The sequence below is a fragment of the Delphinus delphis genome, chromosome 16 (assembly GCF_949987515.2).
Source record: "Delphinus delphis chromosome 16, mDelDel1.2, whole genome shotgun sequence".
Lineage (NCBI taxonomy): Eukaryota > Metazoa > Chordata > Mammalia > Artiodactyla > Delphinidae > Delphinus > Delphinus delphis.
The window spans coordinates 24,712,390-24,736,166 of record NC_082698.1 but is presented as its reverse complement, the minus strand read 5'-3'; the positions used below and the strand labels follow the sequence as shown (position 1 = coordinate 24,736,166).

At 35.1% G+C, this 23,777-nt stretch overlaps 1 protein-coding gene across 2 annotated transcripts in view; it reads left to right on the top strand.

The window, feature by feature from the left end:
• Window positions 1–23,777, top strand: part of SLK (STE20 like kinase) — a 57,092-nt gene that overhangs the window by 26,774 nt on the left and 6,541 nt on the right. The window contains exons 5-18 of one of the 2 annotated variants that reach the window (XM_060034126.1): window positions 778–850; window positions 1,009–1,203; window positions 2,014–2,095; window positions 4,061–4,189; window positions 4,536–5,906; window positions 7,885–8,015; window positions 8,243–8,366; window positions 9,823–10,002; window positions 12,430–12,522; window positions 19,899–20,028; window positions 20,629–20,753; window positions 21,269–21,457; window positions 22,012–22,137; window positions 23,315–23,428. In XM_060034126.1, the coding sequence (XP_059890109.1) occupies window positions 778–850; window positions 1,009–1,203; window positions 2,014–2,095; window positions 4,061–4,189; window positions 4,536–5,906; window positions 7,885–8,015; window positions 8,243–8,366; window positions 9,823–10,002; window positions 12,430–12,522; window positions 19,899–20,028; window positions 20,629–20,753; window positions 21,269–21,457; window positions 22,012–22,137; window positions 23,315–23,428 (3,062 nt within the window). The remainder of the gene's footprint in view (window positions 1–777; window positions 851–1,008; window positions 1,204–2,013; window positions 2,096–4,060; window positions 4,190–4,535; window positions 5,907–7,884; window positions 8,016–8,242; window positions 8,367–9,822; window positions 10,003–12,429; window positions 12,523–19,898; window positions 20,029–20,628; window positions 20,754–21,268; window positions 21,458–22,011; window positions 22,138–23,314; window positions 23,429–23,777) is intronic. The other variant, XM_060034127.1, reaches the window with a different exon arrangement.

Below are 23,777 nucleotides of genomic sequence, written 5' to 3'. Positions count from 1 at the left end.
ATTTCATGAGTTTTAAGAGTTCTACGGCCAAAGTATCACAAAGGTTAAAATTACACATATGATTAATAACAGTAGCTGACGTTTATTGTGTGTATATTCTGTGCCAGGCCTTGGGGCATGAATAGTAAATACAGGATTTGTGGTATTTATTCTGTTTTGAGAATCATGGCATGTCAAATGAAACTTTAAAAGTTAAATGTATATGGCATGATTGAGCTCTAAGCTGAAAAGGAGTTAACAACTGATAAAGCTATAATGTTGCTGTGCCCTATAATTTAAATTAGAAAGCATCGTTCCTAATTATTTTCTTTGTGGTATAATTTTATGAGGAAGTTAGCAAGACATATGCTGTCATAAAAGCTGCTTTGGTATAATTTCTGTTTTTCACACTATAGAAAAAATGTCCCTTAATTTAATTGTCACATATAGCACTAGTTGGCGTTTATTTTGGTGAAGTGGATAGACTGATCTATTTTAAAGTTACTTTTTTTTTTTTTCAATTCTGGAGAGTTTGTGATCTGAAGATGTGTAAGGATGGTGGTATCAAGTGTATTAATGATGGAATCTTTTCTTTGGCAGTTTTTTTTTGGGGGGTGGGTGTATGGTAGAAAGAGGGTGGTCAAAATTAGGATGATAGAGAAGTTATTTATCTTTCTATTTTGCTTACCCTTTAATAACAGTGGCCTTATTAAAGACTTGATATGCTTTTCCCTTATGTTGAATATAGCGTCCTTTGCTTAAAAACTGTCATTAATACTTTTGTATGATTATTTCAAGCGGATTTTGGAGTATCAGCTAAAAACACAAGGACAATTCAAAGGAGAGATTCCTTTATCGGCACACCCTATTGGTATGTATTCAGTTTTATGGATTTGCAGCGTTAGTTATGTCAACAGTTATTATTACTCATGAATTTTGTCCACATAATCAATTATACTATCTTTCACGTGGTTTGTGATCATTGCTCTTAAGTTAAACATCTTAATTTTCAGTTCTCTGTCTTCATAGGATGGCTCCTGAGGTAGTCATGTGTGAAACATCTAAGGACAGACCCTATGACTACAAAGCTGATGTTTGGTCCCTGGGTATCACTTTAATAGAAATGGCTGAGATAGAACCACCTCATCATGAATTAAATCCAATGCGAGTGCTGCTAAAAATAGCAAAATCTGAGCCCCCTACATTAGCACAGCCATCAAAATGGTAACGTATTCCTAAACAATTTTTTTTAAGAAGCAAAACTTGATGCTTTATTCTTCCAACTTTCCAAGGGTATTTAAATTTAGGTACATGGTACAAAGATTGTATGAAGTAGAAAACTGATTTTTGGTGTATTTTCAAGACTTAAGGACCATATAAACTCCTGTAACTAACTTTCCCCATAAATTAAAAGATACCAGTGATTTGAAACTTTCATGATTTCTACATGAAAGAGATATTTTCTGTACTATGAGAAAGTGAGGCATATATGTGATTGATCTGTATTTGTGGAGTTTAATATAATGGAAGGGGGCTTCCCTGGTGGCGCAGTGGTTGAGAGTCCACGTGCCGATGCATGGGACACAGGTTCGTGCCCTGGTCCGGGAAGATCCCACATGCCGCGGAGCGGCTAGGCCTGTGAGCCATGGCCGCTGAGCCTACGCGTCCGGAGCCTGTGCTCTGCAACAGGAGAGGCCACAACAGTGAGAGGCCCGCGTACCACAAAAAAAAAAAAAAAAAAAAATATATATATATATATATATATATATATATAATGGAAGAATTTTTGTGATTTTTAGCATACTTGTGGATATATGGCTGTATCTCAATGACTTAAACTATGAATCTATTTACATATATGTAACTTATATTTATAGATAAATGACTTATGACATATTAATATTCTCATAACTAGTTTTCTTATGTTGAATTAATACTATTACATACATAATGGAACTTAACCATAGTTTCTCAGAGTTTTGATTTTTATTAGCAAGAAAAATAGAATGTCATTATTAAAATTTTATTTTGAAGGTCTTCAAATTTTAAGGACTTTCTAAAGAAATGCTTGGAAAAGAATGTGGATTCCAGGTGGACTACATCTCAGCTACTGCAGGTAAGATAAGAGTAGTATGACAATGGCAAACCATATAATTGTTGTAACATCTCTTTAAGAAGAATACAGCTTCAGATTCCTTCAGTGTGCCCTCTCTCCACTTGAGTTTCCCTGTGCAGACTCACTCAAGGTTCATTGTAGTAGTTAACATTTGCTTTACAAACATTTGCTGCTGTTATTAAAGGGCATTTATTTAGCTTTTAAATTTCTCGTATGCTTTTTTGATTCGGTTTAATTGTGTTTTTTTCATTTTGTTTAGTTATTTCCACTTTATCACTTACATTTTGTTTCTCCAGTTACTAGAAAACAAGCACCTTGGTGGCAGGGGCCATGAGCTAATTAATTTTTTTTAATGTCCCTTACAGTGAGGGTAAATGTTCAGTAAATATTGCTAACTTTTAAAAAATGTTGTTAAAGTGATTGGATAATTTTGTTTTATAGCGGGACTTGTTTGTAATATTTGAAATAAAATTTTGTCAATAATAGTATAGGTAGAGAAATAGAATGACAAGTCTTGAGGCAGTTACTGTTAGATTGAGTACAACTCCTCCATTGTAGTTTTTTCGGTTGATCTATTTATCTGGGGGGAGAAGCGGGAAAAATTTCCTTTCTCTGTACAACAAGTATATCCTTGGAACACACTTTCTCTTATTATTTCACTACCCCCCCATTTGAAGGCCTTAATCTGTGACAAACACCAAGTGCTGAGTGTACAGAGGTGAATAAAATACCTTCTTACTCTTAAGAATATTTGAACTATGTCAAAAAACAGATGTTTATAGACACTTTTTATTAATTTTTATTGGAGTATAGTTGCTTTACAATGTTGTATTAGTTTCTGCTGTACAACAAGTGAATCAGTTGTATGTATACATATATCCACTCTTTTTTAGATTTCCTTCCCATTTAGGTCACCACAGATCATTGAGTAGAGTTCCCGTGCTAAACAGTAGGTTCTCATTAGTTATATATTTTATGCATAGTAGCGTATATATGTCAATCCCAGTCTCCCAGTTCGTCCTATGCCCCCTTCCCCACCTCGGTAACCATAAGTTTGTTCTGTACATTTGTGACTTGTTCATCTATACCATTTTTCTAGATCCCACATATAAGTGATATTATACAATATTTGTTTTTCTGACTTACTTCACTCTGTATGACAATCTCTAGGTCCATCCATGTCTCTGCAAATGGCACTATTTCATTCCTTTTTATGGCTGAGCAATATTCCATTGTATATATGTACCACATCTTCTTTATCCATTCCTCTGTCAGTGGACACTTAGGTTGCTTCCATGTCCTGGCTGTTGTAAATAGAGCTGCAGTGAACATTGGGGAGAATGCATCCTTTCAAATTACGGTTTTCTCTAGATACATGCCTAGGAGTGGGATTGCTGGGTCATATGGTAGCTCTGTTTTTAGTTTTTTAAGGAACCTGCACACTGTTCTCCCTAGTGGCTGTACCAATTTACAGTCCCACCAACAGTGTAGGAGGTAGATACTTTTAACGGAACTTTAAAGCTTTTTGTAATTCTTTTATTGAGGCTTTATACATATTGTTACTTTCTAACAATTAAACATATTGTAAACATACTGTTACTTTCTAAAACTAGTAATGTACTTGAAACTTGCTTTAAATTTTAATTTAGATTTTAGGTTATGAAGTTTTCAGACATACAGAAAAGTATATATACCTACTACCCAGATGTAATATGTTATCATTTTTGACATATTTCTTTCAGATTCTTAAAAAAAGGTACAGATACAGTTGCAGGCAGCCCCTACTCCTGCTCAATTCCCTCCCCCTCCTTCTTTTCCCAGATGTAATATCATCTGAAGTTGTTTGTATTTTTCCTACTTATATGTTTATGTTTTTGCCACATAACAATGTGTTTTATATATTTGAAATTTACTTCACAAGCATTTCAGTTGTTACTGAGTATGCTCTTTTTAATGATTAAACAGCATCCCTTTGTGACTGTTGATTCCAACAAACCAATTCGAGAATTGATTGCAGAGGCAAAGGCTGAAGTAACAGAAGAAGTTGAAGATGGCAAAGAGGAGGATGATGATGAGGAAACAGAAAATTCTCTGGTCAGTATTTAGAAAGGAAATTTCATTTAGGTCATTTTTAGAGTTGAGTTTTGAGGTATGATTGCAGCTGTGTCTAAGAATTAATTGATGGGTAGCATTACAAAAACCTTTAATTTTAGAGGTGAAGATTTATTAAGTTTGCTCCTTGCTGCCCATTTTTGTCATATTTATTATGTGAAGATTTGTCAATTCTTTAAGTTATTTTTATAATTTCATCAAATTTTACTGAATAAAGATATTAAATCATTATATATATGAATTAAATCATTTTTATATATGAAACGTTATTTTGGTTACCATCTTGAAATTATGTTTTAACACTAAAACTGTATAAAATCTTTTTTAGCCGATACCTGCAAGTAAGCGTGCCTCCTCTGACCTTAGTATTGCGAGCTCTGAAGAAGATAAGCTTTCACAAAATGCTTGTATTTTGGAATCTGTCTCAGAAAAAACAGAACGTAATACTTCTGAAGATAAATTTAACAGTAAAATTCTTACTGAAAAACCCACCACCGATGAACCTGAAAATACTGTGGTAGGCATTAATGAACATGTTAATGATACTCATTTAGAAGCTATGGCTGAACTTCATAATAGAGCAACAGTAATCGGGGAAAATGGGAGAGAGGAGAAGAGACCCAAGCTTGAAAATCTACCTGACACAGAAGACCATGAAACAGTGGACATTAATTCAGTCAAAGAAGGAAAAGAAAATAACATAATGATAACTTCAGAAACAAATATTGAACAGAATCTGAAACCTGAGGAAGAAGGGGATCAAGAAAAGCAACAGATATTTGAAAATAAGTTTATAAAATCTGAAGAAATTGAAGACACTGCTATTCAGACAATGGATTTAGTTTCTCAGGAGACTGGAGAAAAAGAGGCAGATATTCAGGCAATTGAAAGTGAAGTTGAGTTTACAAAGGAAGACACCCTCGAGGAATTGGGAAGAGATGACAAAACTGAAAAAGATATGATCAGTGATACAAGCAAAGTGATAGGAACAAATGAGGCAGAAGACGTTGCTCAGAAGGCAACTGAAAACAGTGCTGAGGATGCTCAGAGTAATGATGGGAAAGAAGTGGGTGAAGTAGGCCAGATATTAGTGATCAAGTCCACAGAGGGTCCTGAGGCTGGTGGTACTGAAGAAGTTTCTATTAAAGAAATAGTTGAAACTAATGAGATAGATCAAAACTCTGTAGAAGGTAAAGGTGAGGAACAGTTAATCAGCAGTTCAGAGAACATAGTGGAGACCAATGAGGAGCTCGGGACAAATGAAGTTGAGATTACTGAATCGAGTAGCACTGAAGGAATGGAGGTCAGAAGTGCGGTGACTGATAGTGACCAAAAGGCTTTAGGAAGTGAAACTCGGGATGCTCATGAAGCCACTGCTCAGATGGACACAGAGCAGAAAGATATCCCATGCGAAGTGCCAATTAAGGCAGAACCTCAAGTTCCTGCCACTTCACAGCCCAGTGAACCTCAGCCTGTTCTAATACCCAGTATTAATATCAACCCTGAAGATGCAGAAAATAAAGGAGAAATAGGTGCTTTATCAAAAACTGAAACCATGTTACCAGAATCTGAGAATCAAAAGGAAAATGATACTGATTCAGGCACTGGTTCCACTGCTGATAATAGCAGCATTGACTTGAATTTATCCATCTCTAGCTTCCTAAGCAAAACTAAAGACAATGGATCAATATCTTTACAAGTAAGTGTACACGGGTCCTTGTTTGGGTGTTTCTTTGTTATTTTGGCAGTTGAGAGTTTATGTGAAACTGACATCTTGAAAACAAAACAACACTAAATCAGTGTAGTATTAACCCTATAAAATTCTTAAGGCCTATGAGGGCAATCAATTAAAAAAAAAACCTAAGATTCTGGATGTAATCTTTAAATTTTTTTGTAGTACCTATCTATTTTTCCCAACTTGATAGAAATAGTATAATACAGTTGCTTACTGGAATTTGGGTTTTCCTATTGTACATACCTAGGTATAATTGTAGCAAGAATCAGCAGTATATGAAAGAATTGAGGACTTGAAAGAATCATCTCTTTTTAAGAATGTTTAGGGTATAAACAGCCCGTTACCACTGGCACGTGCGGTGACCACTCTTACCTCCTCAGTCATAGCAATCACTACTGCCGTGAGAATCATCGTGGGAAGAAAGCCAAATGCTAACCCTCGAACACTTGGAGCTGTTAAGCATAATTCTCCAATCTGAGTTACTGGGGGGGCTGTGTAGAAGTATGGAGTGGGGCCAGAGAATACGTATTTATAGCAAAAGATCCCATGGAATTCTGATACAGGTGAGACTCTGGATTGACAGGTGGCAGAAAAGCAGAAAGAACTGAAGAAAATTGACCTTAGGGATAGGACGCCAGGGCATGACTGATCAGCCTGCGTATCTGCCCCAAATTATTACATGTATTGCCTAGATGGTCTTCAGTTTCCAGGTTGTTTCCCTGCTGAAATTCCATTAATCTGAAGTTCATTCACTGACTTAATAGTTAGCCTTTCCAAAAAATTCAGATACTTCTGTGAGAATTAAGATGATATTAGCTGTGGATACTTTAGTAGGAACTGAAGAAATGGAAAATTTGGAGGTTACAGGGAGGTAGATTTATTTTTGGAGCATGCCCACTTTAGGTTTTAGATGAAGTCTGGATAGGGTGGCCGTAGTTCAGGGCTTAGGGAGAGCAGTGTGAGAATACTGGAAGCCTAGAGAGTACAACAGTAAGAGGCTGAAGAAAGGTGATTAGTAAGTGCCAAAGATCAACTTAAAAATTCTAATGCATTTTGAATGTAGTATTTTCACATTCCCCTTTTGCTCCCTCTGCTTTCTAACCTTTTCCACCTATCAAAACTAAGTAATTATCTGTTCTGAATACTTACATGTTTACCAAGAAGTATTTGTAGCAGTGTTACACTTCTGTTATTTCTCTTTGCTTTTAAAAAGCATTTGGATAACCAACTGAGAAATGAAGAGTTTGGTCTTGATAAAGAATTTTGGGCAATAACTAACAGGCAGATCTGGTATTTTGGGAGTACGGTAAAGGTGCTGTCTTTCTAGTAACTCTAAAATCACTCATCCATCTCCAGCCCTGAGATGGAAGAGGGCTGGTGATACTATTGTTGATGAAATGGATTTTGAATCCCAGTCCTGGCAGTGTTTATAAGTTATATGGGAGCCTTTCAAAATGAAATTCTCAGCCACCCTCAGACCTATTGATTTAGATTCTTTAAGGGATGAGCCCCAGGAATTCATTTTTAATTGCTTTGTAAGTGTTTCTAAAACAGAAAAGCAGAGGTATCTGCGAACCTACAGGATAAAAAGAGGAAAGAATGGTTAACATGTGCAAGTTGTACTAATTACTCTTTTTTGTGAATTGCTTGTTACCACTTGTGCCTAATTATGATGTGGTATAAAAATTCTACATGTACATCATCAAAATGCATAATTTCGCTTGAAAAAAAATTGATTTTATCTGTAAAATCATGTGAAAGTCAAATGAGGTGTGAGATGATATAATTGGCTTCAAAGTTGAGTCTTACTGATTTCTATTCATACTTTATAGTGTAGTCTTTATAGCTGTTCAGTTTCTTGTTTTTGTTTTTTTAAGAAGAAAATGTTTTCTCTCTCTAGTATTCCCCATATAAAGCCTAACTAAAATAAAATCTCACTCAGGAAACAAGAAGACAAAAGAAAACGTTGAAGAAAACACGCAAATTTATTGTTGATGGTGTCGAAGTGAGTGTAACAACATCAAAGATAGTTACAGATAGTGATTCCAAAACTGAAGAATTGAGGTTTCTTAGGTGAGTAGAGAAACAACATGATTTAAACTGGTTTTGTGACTTCTCAAGTCTCTGCAGAGTCTGAAGAATAGAGAAACAAGAGTAAAGTCTTGGCTAATTTTGGATTCTTGTATTACTTTTCCATTTGAAAATAAATGTTACTTTTAAAGTTTTTTTTCTTTTAAAGCATTACTTCAAAGGTGTAACTTTTGCTGTCTTTCTCTATCCTTGCCATTAAATTTTATCAGACGTCAGGAACTTCGGGAATTAAGATTTCTTCAAAAAGAAGAGCAAAGAGCCCAACAGCAGCTCAATGGCAAACTGCAACAACAGCGAGAGCAAATTTTCCGGCGTTTTGAGCAGGAGATGGTGGTAAAGTCTTGGAATTTTGTACCCTTTTGTTAATAAAGAAATTTAAGGCTTAGAAAAAAACCCACCACTGGCAGGTTTTAGAACTTGTTCTCTGATTACTAGATTTCTCTGGCTTTGTGATGCATTTCTCGCCTTTATCTCTTTGGTGTTTTAGATGCTTTCTTTTTTCTTCTCTTCTCTTCTCTTCTCTTCTTTTCTCCTTTTGCCTGACTTACAGTGTGTTGGGTGTTTTCATTTTTCTCTGATTAAATCTGTCATGAAAACCTGGAATCATGAAGCTAGTAGATGGTTTGCAAAGTTCTTAGGTGTGCCTGTTGCTGTATAACTTTTTATTGTTACAATTTGACCTCTCAGAATTAGAATCCAAGATTTAAACCAGTCTAGAGCAGTTGTCTTCAAACTTGGCTGAGTATTAGAACTTCCTGGGGAATTTTTCAAAATACACTTACTTCTCTAGCTACTACAGTTAAGCTTCCACATACCTTTTCACAGCTGCTAGAGAAGTTAGTGCTAACTTGTAAAGGGTAATTGTCACCGAGTCTTTAAATTTTTACTTTGTGTTCAAAGTTGGAAAAGGAATTATTAATGTGATATAAAATTTCAGTAACTTATGTTGAACATGTAGCTTAATGTAGGTTAGAAAAAAGATCATCTGAAATGTTATAGGATTCATGGTTGATTGTAGTACTTACATTTTTATAATTTTAAGTGGTAAGGATTGTTTTGTGTGAAGGTTGGCATTGCTGATTACATATGTTGGATCATAACTTAGAATTCCTAAGAAAATTATGAACTTTTGTTCTCTTTGAGTATTTTTACAGTACTTATATTCTGTTTTTTCAGAACCTTATAAAAACTGTTTCTCCCCCCCCATATTTTCCAAAATATTTTGCTTTTTAATTTTTTTAAAAAGGAAACACCATTTACAAATACCTGTGTCTAAAATTGCAATGTTACTCAAGTATTATATAAGCAGGAATCTTTTGTTGAGAGAGTAGATTTATAATTCTAAAAGGTTTGTATCAATGAAATATGATGTTTAAGAATCTTAATGAGGAAGAGTAAATTTGAAAATGACAAGTAATGGTACATTTTTAAAATAGACTTCAAATGAGACCTTTGATTTATCAAAAATTTTATAGGATAAATATTGAAAATTTTCTTTAGTATTTCATAGCAACTGGATATTCTTCTAGATTGTCTAAAATTTTTGAACATTCTACACTTGTACAATAGAAAAAAGTGTTTCCCATATTAGAAAAAAACGAAATGCACATCTTTTTGAAAAATTTTTAAAACATATTTGAGTGCATTTGAACTTGTTCAGTATTGCAAAGGGTACATATGACGTCACTCAATTTAAATGCCAGTTATGTGCTCTTAGTAAACATCTTCAGTATAATGATATGAGCGTTAATGTTAAAGTTAAATGATCTTGAGCTACATCATTTTACAGAGCAAGAAACGACAATATGACCAAGAGATTGAGAATCTAGAAAAACAGCAGAAACAGACTATTGAACGTCTAGAACAAGAACACACAAATCGCTTACGAGATGAAGCCAAACGCATTAAAGGTGAACAAGAGAAAGAGTTGTACAAATTTCAGAATATGTTAAAGAACCGAAAGAAAGAGGTAAGTGTAACTACTGTTTTTAATGTACACTTAAGACTGTCTAAGGAATTAAGATAATACTTGGTAGTTAAATGGCACTCATTCATTTTTTTTTTTGGTCTTCCCAGCAGTTATGTAGGGTAGTAGTAAGGTCAGATGTTATCACATTTTACTGCCAAGAAAACTGGAGTAGAAGAGGTTTTAATGGCCTGTTCAAGTTCACAAACTATTATTAAATGTCCAGCTAACCCTTGAACCAAGTCTTCAAATTGAGTGTAATCCATTTTCCTTTTCAACCTATCACTTCTCCTTTATTAATGCAACATTTAAGGCCTGACATAGTAATGTTTTTTTTCAAGAAAGCATACTATGTTCTGTTTGCCGGTGGCAATAATAATTCATCTTAATATTTATTTGTAATATTTAATTCATGCTTAAAAATTTTTTTTCTCTTGATTAGCTTGATTACCTTTCTTAGACTTTGTGTCAAAACAAAAGCTGAGTAAGCTGAAATTTGAAATAATATCTTTAAGTTTATCAAATTGTGAGATACTTTGAAGAATCACAGGTGGAAAATATCTGTAAAGTCATTTGATTATAATGAATTTTTTCATTTTTCCTGAAACTGTTCCATATTGTCATAGAATCTATTTGTGGTATTATTTACTATGAAAGATTGTCATTGTTTCAGAAAGAGGATTTACATATTGTATTAGTGTGTCTTTTTCTTCCCCAATTAAAATAACACTAAGAGAGCTTTTACATATTAGCAGTTTTGAGAGATAATTTTATAATTTATTCTGTTCCTTTAGTGTAAGAGGAGAATTTATCTTTTCATGATATGAAAGACCCCAGGACAATATTATGATCAGTTTTATTAGTTTTGGAACACACTAATATCAGCCAAACTAGTGAATACATTTTCACTTTTGTTGCATGTCCCAAGTACTCAGATTCATTGATTTTAACAATGAAATTATGCAGATAATGGAACATCATTTTGCTGAACTTGAGGATCTGCTTTAAAAAGGATAGAATCAAGCGTTAATAAATACAGTGCATTCTATGATTTCTTTAGGTAAAGATAAATGAAATGGTATATAGCCTTTTGATTTGGCTACCATTTCTAAAAATTACTGTTTATTATATTTTATATAGAATTGCTCTATATACCATGATGTATGCCTTTACTGTATTAACTAAATATTAATTTTCTTGAAACCATGAGTAGTTTTTATTAAGAGGTTATTTTTTAATATCAGGTTAAATTTTGTAGGCAAGTATATGATTTAATTATAGATATATAGAAGTTTCTAGTTATTGTTACTGTTTTGGACTAGGAGAGGTTTAGCCAGAGAACATGTTTGAGATAGCGATATGCATATTTTAAATAATTCTATTCTGTATTTTTTTCCTTACCGCTAAACTTCTTGCATTTGGGGAGTCTCTTCTTTTTCATGGTGATTTGGTTTCATGAGAGATTACTGATGGGAAATTTTAAATACACTATGTTAAATCAAAATCAGTCTCTTTCACAGACCATCAATGGCGTGTGGTGATTTGGAATCTGGTTGCTTTTGGTGCTTCTACTTATAAACACGTGATCGTCTTTCGTAGTTGGATTACAGATCTATTGTTAGGTGGAATACATATCTAGGGTTTTGAAATGATTGAAAGAAGGAGCTCTAAAATACACTTCATTTTATAATATACTTTATTTGGTATAATAAATCATAGCATATAAACTTACTTTATGAGGGGTTATATTACTGATTTTAAAGCTGACAATTGATTTTGGCTTAAATTATCAGCAAAGGAGAATGTTTTTCTAATCTAATCCCAAAATCATCAGATGTGTTCATTTTTATTGCACCATATATAAAATAGTTTATTATGAAAAAAGAAAACTTAGTGTCCATTTGTCTCTCCTTTGTGTATTCTAATGCTTACTTTCCCTTTTGTTTTTCTTTTGATCTCATTAAGTGGATTTCATTTAGAATTATTTCATTGGTTTTATCAAGCCAATTATGAAATTTTACAGATTTATAAATGAATGGCATTTGTTTTCCTTATATCCAATATTTCAGACAATGTCAGTAGATATGTTTATAATTTTATGATCTTTCAAGGTCAGTTGAGTTTATCACCTTTAGTTCAGCGTTAGCGTTGCAAGTAATTCTTTACTGATTGTCTTAGGATCTAAAGAGAGAAAGATATGTAGGGATAATTAAGCAACTAATTTTCCTTATATGGTGTAATGTCCCTTTCTGCACTGAGATTAAGCATGTTCTATCCTTTCATTCTTTTTCACCAAACTAACACCTGTGCTAATGCATGTTGAAAGGAGCTTTTTAACAACTTGACTTGACTTGTAGCTTGTCTGCTCACATAAATGCTTGCTGTGGAGAAAGTGTTTTTCCCCACCTCCTGCATGCTTATACACTGTAGGTTATAAATGAAGTGGAGAAAGCACCCAAAGAGCTGAGAAAAGAGCTCATGAAACGCAGGAAAGAGGAGCTTGCACAAAGCCAGCATGCTCAGGTAACAGCAGCAGCTTAATGCTACTAAAAACAGAAAGCGGCAATATTCTCACAGCTCAGTAAACCATGGTTGAAAGGGTAAATTCGGTACTTATGTGATGTTGACGTCTCCTTATACAAAGGTTCCCAGGGCATTCTTTATGTAGTACTAAATTCACACTAATGGTGACATTTAAGTTGCTAACGTGAAATTAAGTTAAATGTTTGGAAAGCTGACTCCAGATGAAATAAACGTGTATGTTAATGTATAATCCACTGTATTCTTATTTTGATCATGATGGAAGCTTGTATTTAAGTGGTAATGTCAATGGTTGATAGAAGATTTTTAGGGCAAAAGAATATAGAGGGTGAGTATATAAGCTTTATGCATACAAAAGGAATGCATATTTAAAAGGCCATTAATTCGGGAGTCCCCTTATGGCCTGGTGGTTAGGATTCCGGGCTTTCACTGCTGTGGCTTGGGTTCCTTCCCTGGTCGGGGGAACTGAGATCCTGCAAGCCTGGTAAATGGTAATGTTAAATGGTAGATCAAATACTTATTACTGTTAAACTCAACAATGTAAGCAACTTAAAACCAGATTTTAAATGTTAAGTATGTTGTTTTTCTTTTTGGTTCAGAATCCAGCAGTTACAAAAATAGACAGTTTTTACCTATATAAACCTGATTCTACATTATGATAAGGCTGAGCCAATTGATGGGTGAATTCTCTACAAAATAGATAAATTGGTATTTTCAACAGACTTTTCTAGAAGTATCTCACATGAGTATGAGGTCTTTTATACTTGGGATCACCTTTCTTTTAATTAAGCTTGCACTCAGCTGGGAGGCAAAGAGAGAAGTGAGCTCAGTTTGTAGTTACAGATGTTAATGAAAGGAAGAAGAGACATGGATTATTTATTTGTTGCTTTAAATTATCTTTTTAATGTGGGTTTTATGTAATTTAAAAAGTGGTTCCCAGACTTTTGGATTTTATAGATTCATGGAAAGAAACATAGAAGCAACAAAACCCTTTGAGAGGCATGACAAATGGGTTGCCATTAAAAATTTTTTTTGTTTTTGACAAGGAAGGTTATTTGAAACTGCCCTTTATTTGTCACCATCATTTCAAAAGAGAGATGATTTTAACACCATGAAAAATAAGGAAACTATCTCAGAATTTAAAATTTTAATAAAACTAGCCTATTTGAATCAATGTAGTTGTTTTTTTCTTCCTGTGAGCCAATGAAAATTTTTGTCTTGGCCTGGTATGGGAATTACTACAAGCACACCTCGTTTTATTGCTCTTCACCTTATTGCGCTTTTGCAGTATTGTGTTTTTTACAAATTGAAGGTTCGTGCAGCCCTGCATTGGGCAGGTCTGTCAGCACCATTTTTCCAGCAGCTTTGCTCACTTCGTGCCTCTGTGTCACATTTTGGTAATACTCACAATATTTCAAACTTTTTCATTATTATATTTGTTATGATGATCTGTGATCTTTGATGTTACTACTATGACTTGCTGAAGGCTCAGGTGATGGTTAGCATTTTTTAGCAATAAACTACTTTTTAATTAAGGTATGTATGTTTTTTAGACATAATGCTATTGCACACTTTAATAGACTACAGCGTAAACATAGCTTATATATTTGGGAAACTGAAAAATTCATGTGACTTGCTTTATTGCGGTGGTCTAGAGCCGAACCTACAGCATCTCCAAGGTATGCCTGTAGTTAAGGTGATAATAGCAAACACAGCATTTACTGTATGGCACATACTGTTCTAAATGCTTTACCTATATGAACTCATTTAACCTCACAACACAGGAGGTAGTTACTCATATTACCCCCATTCTACAGGTGAGGGAACTAAAGCACAGGAGGTTGAATGACTCTCCCACGTTCACGCATTTGGTTAGTGGTAGAGCCAGAATTCTCATGTAGGCAAGTTTGGCTCCATGTTTCATACACTGAACCACCACATCATACTGCCTCTTGTATTTAAGCTACCCCTTCTGTGCCTAATCTAAATTATTGGCTTGGCCCAGTGGTTGTTGGCCATGTCTTATTAATAGGTGAAGAGGAAGTCCTTGCTGGCCACACATCAATTTTGGGGTAATTTGGATTTCAAACCAGAAGATAACAATTTGGTTTAGCCTTGTAAAGGAATGTAAAGTTTTTAATTCCAAAAAGTAATATGTCAGACTCCAAAGTTGAAATTGAGGATTTAGTGTTGAATGGTAAGTGATCCAATGCTTTAATAAAACTTTGTTGGTGATTTTTCATATAATTTGAGGGGCTAGCCTGTATTTTCCAACTAAAGCTGAAAGCAGTAGGAAATTTCTATCTGTAAATTTAATGAAGAATTTAGTAATCTAACAAATTTCAAAAGTATTTCTATTTAGCTACCACTTTTGATGAAGGTGTGTTAACACATGATAACTTGAGTCTAATATTTTAAACTTTTTAAAGAGTTTATGAATAATAGCCATATGGTCGTGGAACTAGAATGTATTTGATCATCTAGTCCAGTGGTTTTCAAACTGTACTCTCAGGAGCTCTTGAGTTTGGAAGAAGCATCTCGAGAATCCTTCAAAAAGTGAGGACAGGGCTTCCCTGGTGGCGCAGTGGTTGAGAGTCCGCCTGCCGATGCAGGGGATGCGGGTTCGTGCCCCGGTCCGGGAAGATCCCACATGCCGTGGAGCGGCTGGGCCCGTGAGCCATGGCCGCGGAGCCTGTGCTCCGCAACAGGAGAGGCCACAACAGTGAGAGGCCCGCGTACCGCAAAACAAAAACAAAAACAAAAAAAAGGACAGTAGGGCTCTGGGCCCCTGCTTCAGAGCAGGACCACTTTACATCTGTTTTATAAACTGAGATTGTTTTGGTGAGATTTTTAAAAAGAGAGTTCAACTGGTTTAAAAACAATGGCAGCAAATTAGAGTTTGGAAACCACTGATCTAGTTCAAATCCTTCATTTTACAGATGAGAAAGAGACCCCTTTGTTAAGTGACTTGTTCCAGGCCTCAGGAAACTCTGCGTTTGTATAATTATTCTTTCCATTTACAAAAAGTCATTCAGCTCTATTCTTACCTGGGAAGTGCGTTGTATTCTGATCCACAGGGCGTTGCTCAGGTCATGATTCAGTCTTTTCAGTTGTCATCTTGTGCAGTCTTCAACGCCCAAATGCAGGACGTAAGTCCCGCATGCCTTGTAGGAGGGTGCCTTCTTCTGTTTTACCTGCTTTTTCTTTGGCTCACATGTGCCTTTTCATGGTTAGCTTCATTTGTTGTAAATCTGGAAGATTGATAGATGATAATGTCAGTGATGACAATAGTAATAACCTGACATGAACTTTATAGTACAGTATTCTTTGAAGAGTTCACATTTGATTCTCGTTGCCAACCCCTAATACAGGGATGGAGTGTATCTGTTTTACAGATGAGGAAATCGAGGCACAGAAGACTAAGTGATTTGCCTAAAGTCACAAAAGAGATTAGTGGTAGAGCTGGAACTAGAACACTTCTACTACAGTGTTCTTTTTTCTGTCTACACCACCACAAATTTTAATCTGAGATTTTCACCTTTTTCAAGAAATATCTTCTCAATAGTATTTTATGAACTTTGCACATGTGAGAAATTGAATGCTGTGGTTAGATTTTTATCTTCGTGTGAAGTGACATTTTGATTGCATATATGTTTATGTAGATGTTTTAATTATGGATATGGTCAGAAAAGCCATGTTAAAAGTGGTGATTTTAGTTCCATTTAGTTTTCACTGTTCAAATTGTCCATAATGAATGGTGGGTTGCTATTCTCCATGTTGCAGTTTTAAATTAAGTCTGGAGTTCCAGGCTGTATTCTTTCTCACAGTTTCTATAGGGAAATGACTAGCTTATTTAACACTGTAATTTTTGTTTGTGATGTTTGATATACACAACTGGAGTAGATAGAATACAGCTTGATTTCAACCCCTCCTTCCCCCCTCCTGAAATTATTTATTTATTTATTTATTTATATTATTGTCAGCCATTGGACTCTATAGTTTTCTGAAAGAGTAGTCAAAATGTTAATTATTTTTTGACGAGAGGGAGAAATTATGAATTACGAACACTTTTCTGATCATTACCATTTTTAGCTTTTAAGTTAAAGTGACTAGATGATGTACAAATAGTGCCACGTATCATAACCCTTTCTTAGAGTTTTCTAGAACCCAAAGCTGTATTTTTAACGTTCACAGTTATCTGACTAATAGGATAGATTCCTTATCAGAATTAAAACTTGTACATTTAAAGAACACTCATTTTACAATTTCTGTGTCCATTTTGAAATTGTTACTCTTGGTGATCAAATTGATGTGTTATTATTTTTTTAAATGAGTGTAATTTGTGCAGTCTTTTTGGAATGTAAGATCACTTTTCTTTTAGATCCTAAGAGTAATTTCTAATTACAGATTCCACTGTGAATGTATTATACTTGGCTTTTGAAGTTAGGAAATTTAATGAAAGCTCAGTGATATTAAATTTTCATTTCTTTTGTGGTAATAAAATATATTAATGTGTAAGGGACCTTTTCGGTAGTTTTTGGCCTTAATATAAAAAAAAATCAAATGTGCAGTATTCTTGACTGTGTAATCATCCACACTCTGCTTGATTCTTCAAGTCCATAGCTCTGTAAGGCAGCTGGTGTCTTTGCAAACTCTGACGGTTAGGAAACGCTTCCATACATTGCCTGCCTTGACCTGTTGATCTTTATTTACCTTCTGGAGCAGCACAGTGCTAGTTCTGCCCGCTTCTATATAACAGTCTTAGCTCCTTTTTCCTCATATACTGGCCGCTTCAGGGCATGCTTTTGTAGTTCCTTGTCATTCATTTTGAGTCTTGATCTCTGGACCCTTATTCCTTGCTTTGAGTTCTCTGTGGTTTACTTTTGAACTTTTCAAAGTATGTTACTAAGGGAAGGGACCCACTACACTTTATATGGGCTGACAGATAAAACCAATTTGGGACCAATAGAGTGGAAACTCCTCGAAGGCAGTACTGTCTTTTATTAATTTTAGTAACCCTGTAAGTAGTACAGTCCCCAGCATTTACTAAGTGCTTAATAAAGGTTTTCTTTGACCTGAACTCTTATCTTGTTTAATTTAGACATAAATATAATAATATGACCAAAAACTGCATTGACAAGAAGTCACGTTCACTTTTTTAGTGGCACTGGCTTATACAGTTGACCCTTGAACACCTCAGGTATTGGGATGCTGACCTTCCGCGCAATTGAAAATTCACATACAGTTTTACAGTTGGCCCTCCGCATCTGTGGTTCCACATCTGGACATTCACCCAACCATAGAATGTGTAGTACTGCAGTACATACTTAGTGAAAAACTCCACGTTTAAGTGGACCCACACAGCTCAAACCTGTGTTGTTCAAGGGTCCACTGTGTTTACCTTTTTTAGTTTCATGTAAATATTTATTTGCCCCATCTTTTACACTTGATTTTTTTGATAACTATAAATGTAATATTTTTATTTATGATAATCTGGACCCATTATTTCTGTCCACACAGATATTTTTTAAAAGTTCTTTATGCAAACTAGTAGTAAAAATGTTGAACAAAAGAAAACTTTTGATATATCTGCAGGTTATATTGTTTATTAAACAAGTTTGCACATAGAAATTTCACAATGAAATTAGAGAATCAATTTAATTTTTATTACAAATGATATTTACTGTAGGAAAAGAGAAGCTTGACAACTTACTTTGTTATAACTGCTTATAAGATAGGATGGAGATTTTTGCATCTCTTTAAACAAAGCGCAAAACCTTATTCTAGATAGTTGAATTTAAATATTCATTGAGTTTTTATTTTTTTCTTTGCTGTGATAAAGCGATGTAGGTGACTGTAGTCAAGTTGGCAATTGTAAATTTTTTTTGTATAAATTTGCTCAGCATTTATTATATCTACGGAACTGACAACTTGCGTGATATTTTTGTTTAACGACACCTAAGTACATTTCCTGGCCCCAGTACATAAGACCATAGCTCAATAAATACAAAAGTACATGTTATTCCACTTGCAACTGGCAGTTGTATTTTATAGAGACAGTTTATTAGTCTTATACAGTAGCAACTGTATATTTGTATTTATGCTAAAATACAAATCATGATGTAGATGAGACAGCAACATTTGTGACAACAAACTAACAGGATGTCATGGATGGTGAGACCTGATTCTCACCTCCAGAGAAACAGTAGTAAGACAAGCACCTTGAGGAGCACTGCTGACTCACTCTTTGTGCACTGAAGACCAGGCTGGTAGTGATCTAGATCCTGTCAGACTCTGTCCAAGGCCTAAAAAATAGTTCCAAAATGGATCTTGAGGTTTTATATCTCTTAGATGTGCAAGAGGAGGGATTATAGGTGAAGTGCTGCCCCACTTTAGAAACCCCAAATTTCTAAATCTATACTCAAATTGATCAGAATACCCTTGAGCTGATCACAAACTGCTGTAACAGCCAAGAGAGGGATGGAGAGCCAAATGTTTACTGGCAAAATTTGCATTTCTTCAATTTGAGTATGCTTCCTTTCCTTCTGCAAATGTATAATCTAGCATAATGACCATAAGTCACTTCAACCTTCCCTTTCCTTACACAGTAATTGAAGGATTTTTTTTGAAAGTATAAGTTTGGCATTCGGGCAAAAATAGTATGTACTCAGTAAATACTGTTGAATGAATGAGTGAATCCCTTACATGTTGGTAGAGTTCTCTGATTATAAGGAATTTTGTTTGTAGAGTCATAAAATGTTAACTCATTTTCCTGTTTCTAGTTCACATTTCTCCAGCAATGCATTATTTCTCATTAAATCCTTAAGGTATTGTTCTTTTTAGGCACAGGCTAAAGATACAGAATCTGTCTTTCTCTGTTAGTGTAGCCATGGTATGGCTTCGTCTTTATTAATAGAAAAATAGAGAGTTTAAAATCCCGGTATGTTTTTCTTGTTTGCTCTTTATTGCCTCTCTTCCTGAAAGACATTTCTTGTTTATTCTTGTTTTGTCCACACTCTAGTGAAATGAATAGTCAGTTTTAGAAACTGTAAATTTATTTTTTTTCCCAAAGATGTAGGGCATTTTAATTATGAGTGGGTTATGGACTTCTTTTGTATGTGTTATTCTTAATAGTTTAGAATATTATGTATTCTAGTACTTCCTTTCCGGGCTTGAATTGGGTGACTAATACATTTATGTTATGTCTATACTATATAATCTTGGTGATTTTTAAATCTAGTTGACCTTAGAAACTTGGTTCAGAAATCTTGTTAATCACTAATATATACAGAGGTATAGATAAATGGATGTTTTGCTCAGTAGATACTTATTAACTGATGGTTAACTATGTCTAATAGGAACAAGAGTTTGTTCAGAAGCAACAACAAGAATTAGATGGCTCTCTGAAAAAGATCATCCAACAGCAGAAGGCAGAGTTAGCCAATATTGAAAGAGAGTGCCTGAATAACAAACAACAGCTCATGAGAGGTATATGAAATTATGCAGCATATGTATGTATATATATATCTCAAAACATTGCAGAGATATACCTTGGAAATTATTTGAATGTTTTCTTTTGCTAGAGTGGTAGAGGGAAAGATGAAGCAACTTAAATAAGAGGAAAATACTTTATAAAATTAAGAAATACTGCAATAGAAGTGAACATAAACATATAATCCTTAAAACATCTTTTTTTGTCCAGATGATGGTAGAAATATACCTGAATAATTTTATGTACTCATTATGCCTTACAGTGTTGGTATACTTAAATTGGCTACATGATAGAATGGAATTTTAAGCACTTATTTCCCCTAACAAATACCTTATATTTTTTTTCTTTCTCATTAAGATGATTAAATGGAATTTTGGTGTTGTGGGTAGGGCATTCTCTGTTTACAGGACATCAGAGCAGAACGGAAAGCGGTAATGGATATTATCTTTATGTTGGTAATATTGCATCTATAGCTCAGAATGTCCGTGTGTATTAATTAGTGTATTAGAACACTTGTATGTAAATATTAAAATGAAGACCAAAGTACATTAGTAAAAAGAGCAAAGTTACATTTTGAAATTGCTTTCTTCTTCTAGCTAGAGAAGCTGCAATTTGGGAGCTTGAAGAACGACACTTACAAGAAAAACACCAGCTGCTCAAACAGCAACTTAAAGATCAGTATTTTATGCAAAGACATCAGCTACTTAAGCGCCATGAGAAGGTTAATGAAAGGAAAATTTGTTCACTTTTTTGTTCATTTTAAAGTGTGCAGAGCTATTTATTTTTGAAACTTATATTTTTTACAGAATAAAGTTCAGGTTTCCTTTCTTTTATCCTAAAATTTCTTTGAAATCTGGAGTAATTAGTTGTATGTTGGTCACGATTGCAAACTCTTTTCTACAGATTCCAAGGAAGGTAACTAATTACAATGCTTAAAGACCTCTTATACATTATAATCTTCATCTTGTCTCTCAGAGTTAGCTATTTTGGCTCCATTTATGGTTCAGGTATCTTAAAAATGTGGACTCCCTATACTTAGTATACGAGAGTCAATATGAATCTCTTATTACTAATAGCTTATTTTTCTTATAAATTATTTTTTGCCTAGTATTTTGCTGGTTGGTATGCAACAAGGGAGAGAGTAATTTGGGGAAGCAACAGCAAAATGACATGTTTGAGCATACATGTGGGTACTGAGTATTATATCTACATCACTGGACTCTGAAACTTTCTTAGGAAACAGAACAAATGCAGCGTTACAATCAACGACTTATTGAGGAGTTGAAAAACAGACAGACTCAAGAAAGAGCAAGACTGCCTAAGATTCAGCGCAGTGAAGCCAAAACTCGCATGGCCATGTTTAAGAAGAGTTTGAGAATTAACCCAACAGCAACACCAGATCAGGATCGTGAAAAAATTAAACAAGTAAATAAGAAAATTACTCTCTTTAAGTTTAAACGTTTTGGGTGGCCTTTAGGAGTACCACGTAATTGTGCTGTAAACATTTGGAGCTACCTTGGGCTCGCTGATGTTCACCATGGCTCTGTACACATATGGCATATACCAACTCAATCTCCCCCGGGTGCTGGCAACAGAGAGCTGTTCTCTTCCACGCCCCACACCAGATCCAGGGCTAGGCTGGTCCTAAGACCAGCTCTGGGAATAAGATGACTTGGCCAGCTTTTCAGTCAAACGTGTGGTCTCACTATACTTCTACAGTCACAGATCCCACACGCAAATTAACTGAGGTCACTAAGCAGGTAGGAGGAAGAAGGTTTTAATCAGAAGTCTCTCTCCACCTCCCTACACTCCACCAAAGCCATGACGTAGACTCCAGCTTTGAGTCCCAGCATATTACTACTTGAAGCTTTAGTTTACTCTACTTTAAGCTTTGTTACATTCCCTAATTACACCTTTGGAAGATACAGAAATTACATTACTTGTTAACCATATTTATCTTTTGTTTTTCTTACTTATAGTTTGCTTCTCAAGAAGAAAAGAGGCAGAAAAATGAGAGAATGGCTCAACATCAAAAACATGAAAATCAAATGCGGGATCTTCAGTTGCAGTGTGAAGCCAATGTCCGAGAACTGCATCAGCTGCAGGTTAGCTGCAGAAGCATGAATGCAAAGATGGTACTAGGTGCACAGTACAGGTGGCTGGTTTTGAGGAAGTAATAGCTACTCAGAGGAAGCTGCACATTGCTTGTGAAGATGCTGGGATTTAAAGGTTTTCTTTCCTCTGTAGACCCAAAGGAAGATCAGTTTAGTATCGCAGGCACTTGTTTAGACCTTACACAGCCGTGATTAGTATAAACATGAAGCTAATTTATGATATAAGAAGTTGCATCTTTCGGGCTTCCCTGGTGGCGCAGTGGTTGAGAGTCCGCCTGCCGATGCAGGGGACGCGGGTTCGTGCCCCGGTCCGGGAAGATCCCACATGCCGCGGAGTGGCTGGGCCCGTGAGCCATGGCCGCTGAGCCTGCGCGTCCGGAGCCTGTGCTCCGCAACGGGAGAGGCCACAACAGTGAGAGGCCCGCGTACCGGTAAAAAAAAAAAAAAGAAGAAGTAGTTACATCTTTCAAAAGTACTATTGAGAATTTTTAGTGTATTTTGCAAAGAAGATGAACAAAGTTTTAAAAATGATGTAGGCATTTTTTTTATCATTCTGAATTTAAAATTTCTTTTTATTTAAGGAGAAATAGTTCATTTTCTTCAAGGTTTTTGAAAAAGGTGATAAGTATATGAGAATTCTTTTCCTAAGGAATTTAAACATTACTTTAGAGAGGACTGTTTTTGAACCTTACCTGGAGTATGCAGCTCTCTAATATAATATAATATAATGTATTGTAATGTAATATAATTTCTAAAATGTTACAGTTTCAGAGTAGTGTATACATTGTGGATATGCTACATATGTGCTTAATTTACTAGAGTGGAATAGTTTCTAACCCCATGTTCTGGTACCATTGGATAAAATGCTTGCAAGTTGCCCTCTGAAGTGTCAGTTTTGTGAGTAAACCTTCTTAGAAGGAAAATCAGGATCAAACTACTTCTTTCTATTCAAGTTCTTTTCATATGGATAACAGATCTAGCCTCTAAACTTGCAAAAATGAAGTTATGACTCTTTTCATAATTCTTGGCCTTCGGTTGTTAGAGGAGAATTTCAACCTCAGTAATAGCCTTATGTTTAATGAATACTTTATTATTTTGGAAGATAATTGTATTTGTGAAAAATTGCTAACTTGATCTGAAATTTTTTAAATCCAAACTTTATTTTCAGAATGAAAAATGCCACCTCTTGGTTGAGCATGAGACTCAGAAACTAAAGGAGTTAGATGAGGAACACAGCCAAGAATTAAAGGAATGGAGAGAGAAATTGAGACCTAGGAAAAAGGTAATTTTAAAAGCTTTAATTAAAATATGCTTGCATTCATACATCCCTCCATCCTCCCAGCTGTTGGCTCTTTACCTAATATGTGTCAGGAACAGTGTCAGGGACAGGAGACACAGAGATGAAGAGTCAAAGTCCCTGTCCCCGAAAGGTTCAGAATCTAGTTGACAAGCCGTTGCAGATCAGTAGCAGCATTTGTCTGAAGGAGGTAAGCACAAGATACAGAGCAGAGGAGCACAGTGTGCCAGCAAAGGAGGAGGAGTGCATAAGTCGCTCAGGGAAGTCAGGAAGGGTCAGAGAGGAGATGCCTTGTAAGCCAAGTGAGGCTTGTTAGATGAGTAAGAGCTTGCTA